Genomic DNA, 15,857 nt, shown 5'->3' with positions numbered 1-15,857 from the left:
CTGTACTACCCAACTAGAAATAGACTAAATATAGACAATAGCCCAATATACACATGCTAAAGATCATATTTGTGCATCCAACCAGAAATTCAAACTGAAGTATTACATTTCTGCACCACCAAACAGAATTGAAAAACGTTACTTTCTTTTCTAAACCGCTTTTTGAATACGCCTCATCTGCCGTTGGTCAAACAAAGAGAATCCTGCCCCCAACTCACGCCGTTGTTTGAATAACGTTGTTGGGGTATGTATATCTGGGTTGCTCAAAACAGAGGAATTTTCATAGTGCCACAGAAAGTTTTTGTGAAAATTAACCAATGAATGGCTTACTTATATTTTTCTCTGCATATTAAGCTGGGATAGGAAAAAGTATTTTAACAGAAAAAGTTACATACTTCAGCTTTAAGATGAGTTTTTCTATACAGAAGCCTAAGAACCATCCACCTCAACCCCTTTCCTGCATCTTTCAAAAAGATCCAGCAATGCAGACAAATTTCGGGAGGCTGGCAGATGTCGGACAATAACTGACTGCTCCACTGATAAATGCTTAATCCTGTCTGAGAAGCAGAAGGAGAAAATGAGAGAGAGAGAGAGAGAGAGAGAGAGAGAGAGAGAGAGAGAGGCATCCTTTTGCATCCTTTGTTTACTTTCCTCTATGTATTGGCTTTATTTTTTCATTACTTATCCCTTCTTTGACAGGTGTCAAAATTTAAAAGAAGACACATATTTTTCCATTTCTTTTTTCAGAAATGTCTCAAAGGTCAGATTTTCTGAGAAAAAAAGAAGTTTCAAAGCTGCTCTTACTGTTCCAAGCCTTTAACCACTTGATGAATTCTCTCTATGTGGAGAGCAGTTTCATGCATATTGCCATTGATTGATGTCCCAGACAATTAGCCTCTGTGCGGCACATTAGTATGTTAACCTTTCTCTGTGCGGAATAATGATCCGTAACACCTTATAGGGAATGAGAAAGAACATAGAGTGAGAATCGTCTGTAAGAACACAGGGGTTTAACACAGTCAGCTCAGGACTATAAATCTATGTAGTAAACCTCCACTGTGTGATCAAGAGGCTCCAACTGTCTTTTATGCACACACAAAGCTGGGAGTCGCTAATCGCATACACACTGTTTAAAGCATAAACATCTGAGGTGGACTCTGTTTTCCTCTTCTGTACTGTTGGTATTATATCGCTTAGATTTAATATCGCTTTGAACATTCTCACCTCCTCCTTATGCTAAAGAATTAATTGAAGCTTTTGGATTTCATGCAAAGTAAAGCCTGCATTAGCTTTTCCACTTTAAACTGCTTCATAGTAAGACAGATAGCCTGCTTGAGGATTCTAGACAATGCTAAGCACTGACCTTGCCCACCAAATACATTCACTTATCATTGCCTTTGGACCACTAGGGATGGTTCATCTATTTTCAACCACTTTGGAGAGAGAGAAAGAGAGAGTATGTACTTGAACAAAGTCAGTGACCATGGCTGAGTTGATCTTTTGGAAAATAATAGCTTGAAATGTTACATTCAGTAACATAATTTGAGGTCACTCTCAAGGTTTGAGATGATTTGAGATGCTCTGTTGGAGACGTGTGGAGACGTGTGGAGTAGTCAGTGAGCTGCCTCACTGACTACTGGCTACATAGGCAACTGTCTTCTATGGCAGCACCCTAACTGAAATGGAGCCTCATATAGGAGCTATTGGGAATGCTCATCATAGGTAGCAGCTTCACACGTCATTCAACTCGCAACTAATTTCAATACAGGTTACGCAAGAGGAATGACACCATACTCTAATGAGCATAAATACGTATAGCACACATACAGTTTTCTATCATATCAAACTAGTATTTATCTTTTCTTTTCACTATTGATTGGATTATAAGTATATTTACAATAAAAATGTATCTCGCTTCATCCGCATTCTTGGATTTATTTTTCCACCAAGCTCATCAAGGTGTATTCTGGGATCACCTACCCTGGGAAGGATACATGAAATGGTATAGAATCACCAAAACGAGATATCTTAGGAGGCAGCAAAATTAAGATGCCTACATTTTGGAACAGCCTTGCGATGGTGGCATGCCTATGGTGTCTTAAATTGCTGCCTCCGGATGAAGCTCACTAGGTTGTGGAAAAGACCCATAATGTACGTGCTTCCAAACCTGCAGGTGACCCAAGTGCGAATTTTGCTTGCGTTATCTGCAGATGAGAGTTCCCCCCACCCATTCCCATCATCTGGTCAATGCAGAAAAGCTCATAAATAAAATTTCATAATGGTGATATGGCTAAAGGGTGTTTGAAACCTGCAAAAATTGTATTGCCAAGCAGCCTGTTTTTAATGCTGCACTTCTCTGGTAATCAGGTAATCAGTGAAGTAATCTGATTACACTTTTAGATAAGTAATTCATCATTTGTTGTGGATTCCTTTCCTTGAGTAACATACCCAGCACTGGTTGTAAGTTTCTGGATAAAGGGACAGTTGATATGGGAGTTAGAGCAAGTTATCTGTGTTGGCACATGTATGTGTATGCCTGTTTGTGTGTGTGTGAGAAGATTAGGAGATATGAGATACTGGATACACACAGTCACTCGTCATGCATCAGTATTTCAGCCAGCGGGAAGAGGGTACATACAAAGAGAATGAGTCTGTTCTCCACGCTTTTACACAGTTGGACTGTTTGTCAACACACAAATTATGTTAGCTAGAAACTCAAAAGGCCACAGTCAACACAGCATAGCACCACATAGCCATGGTATATCCACCCACATAATCTCAGTCTATATTGTTTTAATATATTTTTTTGTGCAAAATCACATTCTGTATAAAGTATGTTTTCAAATTAGATTAATTTTGCCAAAACCTTTGGACTTTTGTGAAGCCTTATTTTAGATATAAATTCCATATAGGGTTTTGTATTATTGGGCTTTACTCAAGTGCTTCCATAGCCTTGCTCTATCTTTTTGAGTCACTTTGACCCTGAAACAAATTTTGAGTTTAATTCTCTAAAGCAAATAGGCGAAATTCAGCTTTCTAACAGCATAATTCATAATAAGCCACGTTTCTATTCTAAACCATTGCAGATATATACTAATTAAAATCTCAATTACTTTCCTTTTTAGAACTCAAAATGTGTTTCTGGGTCAAAGCGACTTAAAAAGATGGAGCATGTCACATTTGGTCTTGGAAGAATTTGTTTATTTTGAAATCAATTACTTTTGATTGCAGACTTTTCATTGGTGTTTGTATCACAGTTTTTGACATCTTTGAGATCTCTTTTAAAACTCTTATGGAGACAAATGTGAGATAACTAGGATCTTTTTCTCAGGAGTTAAGTCTGAGAAGCTGAAGACTTTAGCAGAAGTCTCCATTTGCCCTCTTTTGTTCTGTCTAGATGAAACAAATAAGATACTTAAGAGATTGTTATTTTCATGCCTGTGGGAATGTAGCATTAAGTCATATCTTTTGGGTACACTTGTGCCTAAGACACTTAGCTTTCCTGCATCACTCAGCTCAGGATGTACAGGCCAACACTTGACTCTTCTGCAAAGAATATACCACAAGTGCACTGCATACTATTAAGAAGAGTTATTGAAGTTAACTCCTTTACTCTTAACAAATCTCATTTTTTGTACTTTCGTACTCTAGTGCTGTGAGAGGCAAAGTTTACTCTCAAGAGGTAAACTTTTTAACTATTTTTTTGTTTGTTTTTCTGATTCAAAGACGGGTATGAATGCAAAATTGTCTATATAATATTGTCTATTGTGAATAAGCTAACGTATTAATGTAGATAGGTTAGTCCAGATAATTTGGTCTTGGTCTTGTAGTTCATTTTTAAAAATCTGACATTTGATTGATTGCAGAATTATGAATCTTGGCAAATCTGAGCACAGTTTGAGATGTTGTTTTGATCTCTTCTGAAACACTAGAGGAGAAGCTGGCGTCTAAAGCTGGGGTCTAAAGCTGGGGTCTAAATTTGCTCTCCATTTAAACTTGTTGCTGTCTAGGAGGAAAATTGTAAATATTAGAGAACTTATTTGTTAATTTTCTTTAACTCAAGTTGTACACTCTTTACTCTTCTGCAAGTGTTCTGTATATCTCAAGTGCACTCCAGACTAAGAAGCAATTGAGATTGAAACTTCACTATTCTATATACTTATGTCCTCCACTTTTACAAATGTCTCTTTAACCTTGTTTTTTTTTTTACTTTTCAACTCCTCAGTTATGTAATATAAAAACAAGTTATGAATGCAATATTGATGTTTTTTTTTTTTTTTTTATGTGCACCAGTAGCTGATATTCAATTGTGCTATTCTATTCTATTTTTCAAGTTGAAGACTTTTGCTTGTCAGTCTTTGCCTTTCTTATACTAAAGGGAAGAGGTTTACTTGCTTCCCTGATTGGCAAGACCTTGACATGCTGCAAGTGGGTATGTCTAAGTCCTGCCGAACAGGGGCAAGACCTTACTCTTAAATTGGCATTCAAAGGAAAAGCCAACATTCTCATAATGCCTTAATCATCCAGCTTTGATATTTTAAAGGAATAGTTCACCTAAAAATGAAAATTTGCTGATAATTTACCAAGATATATCTGAGTTTCTTTCTTCGTCAAAACAGAATTTAAGACTTTTAGGATTACATTTCAGGCCTCCTTCTTTAAACAATGCAAGTGAATGTCCTCCATTCTGTACATTCAAACAATGACACACTTCTTGACTCCTCCTCCACGTGACGTGTGACCTTACCAACGAGCTTACGTCATCCTTCTTATGAGCACGCATCACAGAGATGTACAGAAGTGAACTTTTGTAGTTAAAAAGTATATCATTATCGTTTCGTTTCTAAAAAATAATATATCTTTTGCATTCAGAAGATTTGTATTTGTTTATTGGAGTCGTGTGGATTATTTTGATGCAAATTCCCTAAATTTGCTTTTTGGATTATCAAAAAATGTAGTACATTCCCTTTTATTGTTTAGAGGAGGAGGCCTGAAATGAAATCCTAAAAGTCTTAAATTCTGTTTTGATGAAGAAACTCGGATACTTTTATCAGCAAATTTTCATTTTTGGGTGAACTATTCCTTTAAATCACTCTCTTCTGCACATCTAATTTATGTAATTAATGTTTTTTTTTTTTGGTGATGATGATGATGATGGTGGCATAATTAATCATGCGAGACCCTTTCAAAGATTCTGCATTTTAATTAACCAAATTACTGTAGCGTTGTGCTTTAGCACAATGCTTGTGTAGGCTAATTAAATCACGAAGAAAACAGTTTGCATGCAGGCCTGTGCAGAAGTAGAGCTGGGATGTCTTAGTGCTTTGCAGATTGCTGCACAAGTGCAAAGCAATATTAAAAATGAATTGGTGAAATTTTGTGGAGATTGTCCAGGTTATTGATCATCTTATTCATCACATGCACCATTTAATCAAAACACCATTAAAATTCAACATGGTCTTGCTTAATACACAACAATGGAGAAAATGTGGTTTTGAGTGTGTCAGGATCTCCCTGAAATTCCAACTCAAATCAATGGCTTATTAATAGTCATTCAGCGCACTCTTATTAGCCATCGATGTCAAGTGAAGTTTGCATGCTGCATGTTTGAGTCAGCAAGTGGGTGTTAGTAAGAGCTGCTGATTTTCTCTTTAGAGTCACTGGTGGTGGTAAGGCTGAGATTTCATGAGGTTTGATATGCTTCCAAAAGGATTAAAGCATCTGGGACTAGTGATAGACCGATTTATATTGGCCAAGCAAATTAATCAGATGATATTTGGCCAGTTTAGTTGCCAGTTCCCCATTATGTCAGTTCCAAAATCAGCTTTGTCAACTGCAATTTTGTTTTCAAATATTAAAAATAGTAATTTAGATATATAGTGCCAGATGGGCTGGTTTGAGTATTTGTGAAACTGCTGATCTCATGGGATTTTCACACACAACAGTCTCTAGAATTTACTCTGAATGGTGCCAAAAACAAAAAACATCCAGACTGGTTCAAACTGACAAATTGTGGTGAGAGAATAGCATCTCAGTATGCTATTCGTAGATGCGGGTTGGCGCTGTTTTTGCTGCACGAGGGGGACTTACACAATATTAGACAGGTGGTTTTAATCTTGTGGCTGATCAGTGTGTATATATATATATATATATATATATATATATATATATATATATATATATGTAAACTCAGCAAAAAAAGGAATGCCCTCTCACTTTCAACTGCTTTTGTTTTCAGCACACTAAATATTTGTATAAACGTAAAAAGATTCTACCACTAAGACATAAACTGAACAAGTTTCACAGACATGTGATGAACAGAAATGGAATAATGTGTCCCTGAACAAAGGGGGGGTCAAAATCAAAAGTAACAGTCAGTATCTGGTGTGGCCACCAGCTGCATTATGTACTGCAGTGCATCTCCTCCTCATGGGCTGCAGCAGATTTGCCAGTTCTTTTTGTGAGATGTTACCCCACTCTTCCACCAAGGCACTTGCAAGTTCCCAGACATTTCTGGGGGGGAATGGCCCTAGCGCTCACCCTCCAATCCAACAGGTCCCAGACGTGGTCAATGAGATTGAGATCTGAGCTCTTCCCTGGCCATGGCGTTCTGACATTCCTGTCTTTTACGAAATCAAGCACAGAACGAGCAGTATGTTGGTGGCATTGTCGTGCTGCAGGGTCATGTCAGGATGAGGCTGCAGGAAGGGTACCACATGAGGGAGTAGGATGTCTTCCCTGTAATGCACAGCATTGAGATTCCGATGATGCTGTGACACACCGCCTCACACCATGACTGAACCTCCACCTACAAATCGATCCCGCTCCAGAGTACAAGCCTCCGTGTAATGCTCATTCCTTCGATGGTAAACGCGAGTCCGACCATCATCCCTGGTGAGACAAAACCTTGTCAGTGAAGAGCACTTTTTGCCAGTCCTGTCTGATTCAGCGAAGGTGGGTTTGTGCCCATAGGCGACATTGTTGCCGGTGATGTCTAGTAAGGACCTGCCTTACAACAGGCCTACAAGCCCTCAGTCCAGCCTCTCTCAGCCTATTGCGGACAGTATGAGAACTGATGGAGGGATTGTGCGTTCCTGGTGTAACTCATGCAGTTTTTGTTGCCACCCTGTACCTGTCCCGCAGGTGTGATATTCGGATATTCTGTTCCTGTGCAGGTGATGTTACACGTGGTCTGCCACTGTCTCCCTGTAGCACTGTCTTAGGGGTCTCACAGTACAGCCATTGCAATTTATTGCCCTGGCCACATCTGCAGTCCTTATGGCTCCATGCAGCATACCTAAGGCACATTCACGCAGATGAGCAGTGACCCTGGGCATCTTTTTTTTTTTGGTGTTTTTCAGAGTCAGCAGAAAGGTCTCTTTAGTGTCCTAAGTTTTTATAACCGTGACCTTAATTGCCTACCATCTGTAAGCTGTTAGTGTCTTAATGACCGTTCCACAGGTGCATGTTCATTAATTGTTCATTAAAAGCATGGAAAATGTTGTTTAAACCCTTTACAATAAAAATCTGGAAAGTATATATATATATATATATATATATATATATATATATATATATATATATATATATGTGTCTGTATGTGAAAATAACTTTGCAATTGTTAGCAATTAACGTAAGCAAATTAATCATACCTCCTGGCCTAACGTGAATTCCGCAATAAGGACTTGTCCTTCCATTGGAAATAATTTAATCTAGAAGTAGCAATTTTATGTTTTTTCAAATCTGTGGCAGTATTTTTAACTTGGCACAGCATTCTAAAAACACTGTATTTATGACTAGAGATGCTGAAAACTAGTGATATGCGATGCAACCAAAGTAAGGTGCATGAATACATGGGCCAATTAAAAATAGTTCAGACAGAATTAGGCCAATAATAACATTATGTTCAATGTTATGGAAGTATAAAACACTATTTTCTCTTCTAAAGCCACTTTTTGTATTGTCTAACTGCTTGTCTTTTATTACAATATCTGTATATAATGTAATGTATTTGAATGATCTGAATTATAATATGTATTATACAGTATATTATATCATATACCTGGTTATAATTGTTTTAATTATTATATACTACATTTTCTTTATTTGGGGGCCTTTTATCCCTAAATAGTGATATGAGATTTATTACGATAAATTACCATGTAATAAATTCGATTGCTTTTATTTTATTTACAGTCCTTATTTAGTGGGTATATATATATATATATATATATATATATATATATATATATACACAGTATATTATGAACAGTAGCATATTGTTCATTCACTATCCGAGACAATACCCACTCTGTTGAGAAGTATTTGGTGCAATTTTTTGTGAAAAAATGGATATAATCTACAAATGAGACAATGCTCTTTAACAACACCTGTTATTTCCACCACAGGATTGGCTGAGGAAGTTTGGCTATCTCCCACCCTCTGATCCTGTGAATGGGCAGCTTCAGACTAAAGAAGCACTGACCGAGGCCATCAAAGCTATGCAGAGGTTTGGAGCCCTGGAAGAAACTGGAGTTCTAGGTTAGTACTGTAGATGCTTTTACTTGAGAAACATACTTTTGAAACGAAGTTCTAAATGGAAGTTCGGGAGAACCATGTTCATTTAATCCTCTCAATCGCAATGCAATGGTATTTAAACAGTATGTGACCATTCTTCCAGCTTCCCTTCTCCACCTCAAACCACCTTTGTTTTGGTATACTTCTAATATTTATTCAATATTTAAAGCAAAATTTATTTTTGCGCCACTTTTGTCACCAAACAGAATTGTAATAGAAAAATAAATAATGTTTTCAAACAGCTTTCCTGAATGCTCCCTCCATCTGTCATTGGTCAAACAAACAGATAGTCCTGCCCCCAAACTCATGTAATTGGTTGATCCATTGTTACTATGCCTGGCTGTTCAAAAGGCTCAAACAAACAGAGCAACAGTGTTTAGACTTTACGGTGAAAACCATCTATGAATGCTTTACTTGTAGTTATATCATCATAATAAGATGGGATAGGAGAACAAGGTATTTAACATTGCAAAAACTGTACACATCAGCTTTAAGTAGTCTGTGTGAGTATGTTGTGTTGAGTCTCATGCACAAAGCCCTCCATCACACAGCAAGTCAGATATTTGTACCTTTATCTCACAAGGATTATATGAAGCTTGAGAATTTGTTACAAAACTCTGGTCCTTGTTGTCCTTGCATTTTGGTGCTTTTTAAGGAATACTGACTTAACTCAGGCCATTTTCACCTCATGTCCATCTAGTTCACTGTAGCTGGCAGGTTTTCTTTTGTAGTCTACAGGACCAGAAATCCGTTGACTTATCTGCACTCTACACAGGTGTCTGACTCTGTATTTGTGCATGTATGTGTTTCTCTGCAGACCAAGCAACCTTGGGCTTAATGAAGACCCCACGCTGCTCACTGCCAGACATGTCAGAACCAGAGATATCTGCAGGCAGAAGAAAGCGAGCATTGGCCCCTCAAACCAAATGGAACAAGAGGCACCTTTCCTGGAGGTACAGATATGGCTTTCACTAGAGTATAATGCTATATACTCACTGAGCACTTTATTAGGAACACTAAGGTCCTAATAAAAAGCCCAATGTGGTTTTCTGCTGTTGTAGCCCATCCGCCAAGGTTCAACATGTTGTGTATTCTGAGATGCTATTCTGCTCACTACAATTGCACAGAGTGGTTATCTGAGTTACCATAGCCTTTCTGTCTGCTTGAACCATTCTGGCCATTCTCCGTTGTCCTCACTCATTAAGGCATTTCAGTCTGCAGAACTGCAGCTCACTTTTTGGCACTATTCTGAGTAGAGACTGATCTAGAGACTGCTGTATGTGAGCCAAGAGTTGTAGGGGGAGGTTTAGCTTTCCTTTTCTGCATATCGCGGTGCCGTTGTTGCATAACGTGGCGTTATTCTGCCCGTTTCGCGGCCAACCAACCCAACCCCTCAGTTCTCCCGATGGCCAGTCCTCCCCTGATCGACCCCAAAGTGCGTCAGCCCACCGGAAAAATGCCAGATTACCAGCCATGTGTTCTCATAGTGTTGTAGTTGAAGCGTACCATTAATGCACACTAATGTTGCTTTTTTGCTCAGTGTTGGTCTCAATTTTATCTTTGATGTGTGGGTTTTGGGAAGATGGCTAATTCAATGGCGAAGTCTTGTGGTAGTAGAAAGACTAAAATTACTTTAGCTGCATGAATGTGTGCCACTGTTATAAAGCTTCTCTCATGCACTTATGAACAAATATTCCATGTAGTCTCCATTAATATGATTTGATAAAACTCCATGAATAATATTTATACAAGAATTGGAAAACTATTTTTTTTTTAATAGTTTTATATGAATTATAGCTTGTCAAGCAGCAAGACACTGCTGAAATGACTTGAAATTTATATTGGTAAAATATAATTTTACATTTGTATTAATATATTGATTTCAGTGACTTTTCCCTGGAAAGAACCAAAAAATCCTTTAAAAACATTACAATTCACTGATATGTCCAGGTTTTCCATGACTATGGGAACCCAGTAATGTTGGTAGACTTTTGCTTTAAACACATTAATCTTGACAGCTAAAAGAATTAGTTCAGTATAAAGTTGAAGACTTTTCAGTAATATTAACAAGCATTATAGCAATTATATAATTACTTGAAGGTGTGCTCTTCTTTGAGATACAATGAGTTAATACAATTCAAGCATTACATTTGCCTGAAACACTATTAACACTCTAACACTTCTTCTATTAAATTTCCATTTTATAATCGTGTCTTTTTAATTTTAAGTCTATTAATGGCACAGTTACTTTTGCCACATATAAATGTTTCTAATACCAAAAGATGGAAAGTAGATTTGTAGGAAAATGTCAAAAATGTAACAACTGCCCCCTTTGTCCTCTACTTAACGATAAGAAACATTCAAAACCGTATTTGATGTCTATCCCAATTATTATAAATTGAAACGAGAAAAGTCTGCATTATATGCTTGCAATTATTTGATAAAAATGACAGTAATGCAATGAAATAATCAAGTAACCCTAAATGGATAGTTCATCCAAAAATGAAAATTCTGTCATCATTACTCACCATCATGTTGTCTAAACACGCATGACTCTCTCTCTCCTCTGTGGAACACAAAAGGAGATGTTAGGCACAATGTTAGTCTCAGTCACCATTCACATTCATGGTGTTAAAAAAAGATCCAAAGAAAGTGAATGGTGACTGAGGCTGTTATTCTGTCTCCTTTTGTGTTCCACTGATGAAAGAAGGACAGAATTGTATCTTTTGGGAGAACTATTCCTTTAACCGTAGAAACAGTGGCTTCCCTGAAGAATCTTGATGTGTATTAAAGATCAACTTGTGTTGATCAGAGCTCAGTGTTTACACCAGGCACGAGGCCACATAAGGGCCAGAGTGTCACTAGTCCACCCAGATTGATGGCTGGTCAACCCAATCAAAACTGCAGGAATATAAGAACAGTTTGCAAATAAAAGAAACTGCATTTTGTTGCATGCAAAATAGCTCACATGCAAGATAGTCATCATATTACTGTTCTAAATATATCCACGCTTTGTCTCACTTAATATATTATTATTATTAGAATTTTACATGGGAGTGTGGTAGATGTTTCTGTAGATGATATGGGAGGGTATGAAATTAGCGGGTAATTTTGCTCGTCATCTGTGCAACTGTGCGGCAGGCAACCTTTAAGACTTCTCGGAGTAACAAATGGCAAGAAACGCTGTTAGACACAAATATGCACGTTTGAAGAAGCACACTTGATCGTCGATGCGTGTCTCTGATTCGCTGTGTGTTTAGAGGTTTATTGGCGCGTTGGTGCTCGCGCTGTCATGCGGAAAACACGCATATGACGAGTTGTCACTATTTCTTCCCTGTTTGTAATCTGGGAACAATTTTCAGGAATAGTGTTGTCTATGAGAATGATGAATATGGTCTCAGACCATCTCAGGATGTAAGGACATTGGGACAACAGGTGAATTGTCATAATTCAGTAGCTACAACTGCAGAAATGGTTCTCGAACAAGAAGTTTGTCTTCTGTGCTTGTCTACTCTTTAGCCTTGATTTGAATGTAACATTCCCTAAATCTATAGGACAGCTCTTAAATAGAACATCTGATTCACTCACGTTTTTCACCAGACTTTTTATTTTATATCACTAATCAAAAGAAATGTTTTGCGACATTAGAGCAGCTCCGCGAAGCCCAGAACGTAAGCCAGAGGTGAGTTGGAATCTCTCATTGCACACTCACTCTAACCTCTTTTGATAAACATATTTTATTTATTTATTTAGGAAAGATTGAAAGATTCAAGAAAGATACATTTAAGTTGCACTTAATGGACTTAAGTGGTTCAAAGCTCTCATTAATTTACAAAAACTTTTACTTAGATAATGATGCTTTTGGGAAATGCACAGTAGAGATTAAGTACTACTTAAGTGCTACTAATGTTGTTCTTAGTGCTTTGGGAAACCCAGCCAACACCTGTGAAAAGCATGAGGACTGAAAAGTGTCTAATAATTATGTTTATTGCAATATCTCTTATTTTAAGTAATTGTATTTATTTCTATGGCCATTTCATTTTTCATGGTGTAACAGGGTCAGAAAGGTGCTTCCACTTGCTTTACTTAATTTTGTGTATGACCCTTTAATTATATTTAAGATGCACTCTCCATCCACTGGCTGGTGCTGTGTAACGAACTGGTTCCAATTGGGCCATTAAGATTCGCACCAGCCAAGAGAGTGGTTGTGTTGGGAGAGTGCTCCCATAGAAAAATATTTTAATTAATTTTATTGCATTTTTGGGGGTTAACATTAACATGTATTTTGTTTTGTCATGGTTGAAAGTGTATTGTATGCTCTCTTCTCAAGCTACCATGATTTATGTGTAGTAATGTTTGGATTAATGTTCACCCTAATTATACAACATGCGTGAGCATGATTATTGGGACTGACCATCACTTTTCAATGTGATTAAACAGAGTAAAATACACCAAAGGTGTGAGATATTGTCAATCGAGTGCTTTATTCAACACAACGCAGAGACAACCCCATTACAATTGCATCTATATGACCTATTAAGATACATTTCTAATAATACATTTAATAATTGTTAAAAAATATATATATAATTTTTTATTGTTCATGTAATTATGCAACACTAAGTATTAGGTAAATGAGCAAATATTGACTCATAAAGGCTAAGGAAAGAGGCGTGCGTCATTATATTCGCAATGAAATTAGGCACAGAATGGTGGTCACCCGTTTCACCAAGGTCCACACATTTGGAGATTTCTGGCCTTGCCCCTGGTTTACACTGTCAGTATATTGATTCTTCCCTCACCCAAACATTTTATAAGATCTCTTCTCAGAGGAACCTCTATGTAACGGTTACCCTGTCTTGTCTCACTGTTGCCCTTTGTTTGTAATTTTGTCACTTTTGTTATTCCTTAGTTTTCACTTTTGTCACCCTTGTACCTCCATAGTCTTCCTGTCAGCCCTCCTGTTCACTGTTCATTGTTTTCACCTGCCCTCGTTAAGTTTGCCATTTGCTTCCCTCGTTATCTTGTTTGGTGTTCTGTTTGTTCATTGGCCCCTTAGTTCTATGTTCATGTATATATATCCTGGTTTTTGGTTTAGTCCCTGTTTTTCGTTGATTGTTTGTGAACGTGGTTGTATGTAGGTGATGTTCGTTCCCATGCCGGTGTTCCCAGTTCCAGTGTTTTGTTTTCATTTTTGCCCATCGTGGTAGTTTTGTTTGTTCATCTCTGTTTGTTTCCATTTGTTTAAATGAAGTTAACTGCACTTGGATCCTCAACCTTTGTCAGCCTCGGTCCTCAATCGTTACACTCTATCATGGTACATTGCAATAATGACTCAGAATCCATCACTGTCTCTCCTTCCCCTCCTGTCTGTCTCTTTCCGTACACCCCTTCTCTATTGCCTTGGACATAAGCAAGGCTTTTATCACTGCTCCTAAGACAAGCCATTACAAGCTTTATTACAGCAACTGGCCTCTCACCCGGCATGCTGGCGCACCTTGGCCGCTATAGCCGAGCCTGAGGTGCAAAGCACCTTACAAGGATTGAATGAGCCTGATAGAGCTCCCTCTGCTTGCTTATAGAGTAAGAGTAATTTCACCCAGGGCCAGAAGTGGGTGGCTCTGCGGTGGTCACCGTAAAGATCTGGTAAAACTCATTAACACATAGAGGGTGGGTTCAGGCGAAAATTATACCCACAGAAAAACAAAGGGTGGCAGGGAATGGACCACACACATCAAGGTCTCAAATGACTCTGTTGAGTCCTTTTATAGGTATAGTTCAAACAAAAATCATTTTCTCACACATGTTGTACCAAACCTGGGTGATTTTCTTTCTTCCACCTCATAGACATGTCATAATCAATGTGTGAGGACAAACATGTAGTAGCATGGGGTGTATTTCACACTATAGGTAAGAGTTGAATGATTGGCAACATAGAGAATGTGAGATTACACTGAGCTTCTGTAATGAGAAACATGGTATGAAACTCCAGAAAAGTGTGTGTAAACAAAACCTAATACACACCTCATATTGACACATACAAATAACATGTAGACACGCTTCAAGAACAGATACAGTCACCGCACATTTCATTGCCAATCTCTCTTCAGCACTGACAGCCTCCTATCCAATACACTGTTGTTGAGGAACGTTTTTGTGATGGAAATTGTAAAAGGCGGTGTTCAGAGCTCCCTGACAATCCTGCAAGACTGAGGTTTACTTTAAAACTCAAGCAAAAGCTGCATTTTGAGCTTTTGTCTTGTGTTTTTGTTGCTTAGAGCTGTAAGATCAGGATAAAACCCAATGTCCTGTTTCTTTCCATCAACTCTTACCAACACTGAGGCTTCAGTTCTAGTCACAAATGTATCAGTTTCATCTCTGACTGGCACAGCTTTATGACAGGGATCAATCAGAGACATACTCTTTCCAAACACATGGCGAAAAACATGGTGAAATATGTTTTATGTAAGGAAGTTTACATTCAATTTCAAGTCATTTCAACAGTATTTTGCTGCTTGACAAGCTATAATTCATCTAAAACTATTAAAAAAAGATGTATAAATATTATTCATGGAGTTTTATAAAATCATATTATTGAGACTACATGGAATATTTGTTCATAAGTGCATGAGAGAAGCTTTATAACAGTGGCACACATTCATGCAGCTAAAGTAATTTTAGCCTTTCTACTACCACAAGACTTCGCCATTGAATTAGCTATCTTCCCAAAACCCACACATCAAAGATAAAATTGAGACCAACACTGAGCAAAAAAGCAACATTAGTGTGCATTCCCATGGTTGTCAAATAAAACAGTTGCAAAACAGCACCCTCAACTGACAACTATTATGAATCTATATATGGATTTAATGGTACGCTTCAAATACAACACTATGAGAACACCATGGCTGGACTGGTAATCTGGCATACCTGGCATTTTCCCGGAGGACTGGCCATCGGGAGAACCGAGGGGTCCTGTGGGTTGGCCGCGAAACGGGCGGAATGGGCCGTGATAAGCTTAAATGAGCCACCACGTTATGCAGAACGGATCACAAAAACGGCACCGCGATATGCAGAAAAGAAAAGTTAACCCCCCCCCCTACAACTTTTTGGGCCAGTTGCTATACTCCCAAGCTGATTTCTCTTCCCAGTCCAGCCCTGGAGAACACGCAAAATGATTGACAGGCAAAAGGGTTGACAGGCAAAAGGGTTAAAGACCGTGGCCTGGGGACACATTTTTGTTTGCTGCCTAGAGCCGTCATAGAGACTGGTGAGATATC

The 15,857-nt window shown here is 38.1% G+C and overlaps 1 protein-coding gene across 1 annotated transcript in view; it reads left to right on the top strand.

Moving 5' to 3' along the window:
* The window catches only part of mmp17a (matrix metallopeptidase 17a), an 87,901-nt gene that overhangs the window by 31,990 nt on the left and 40,054 nt on the right, over positions 1–15,857 (top strand). The window contains exons 2-3 of the mRNA XM_052103908.1: positions 8,409–8,541; positions 9,395–9,530. Of these exons, the coding sequence (XP_051959868.1) occupies positions 8,409–8,541; positions 9,395–9,530 (269 nt within the window). The remainder of the gene's footprint in view (positions 1–8,408; positions 8,542–9,394; positions 9,531–15,857) is intronic.

Source organism: Xyrauchen texanus, chromosome 34, assembly GCF_025860055.1.
Source record: "Xyrauchen texanus isolate HMW12.3.18 chromosome 34, RBS_HiC_50CHRs, whole genome shotgun sequence".
NCBI classification, from domain to species: Eukaryota; Metazoa; Chordata; class Actinopteri; order Cypriniformes; family Catostomidae; genus Xyrauchen; species Xyrauchen texanus.
This window is presented reverse-complemented; position numbering and strand designations above follow the sequence as displayed.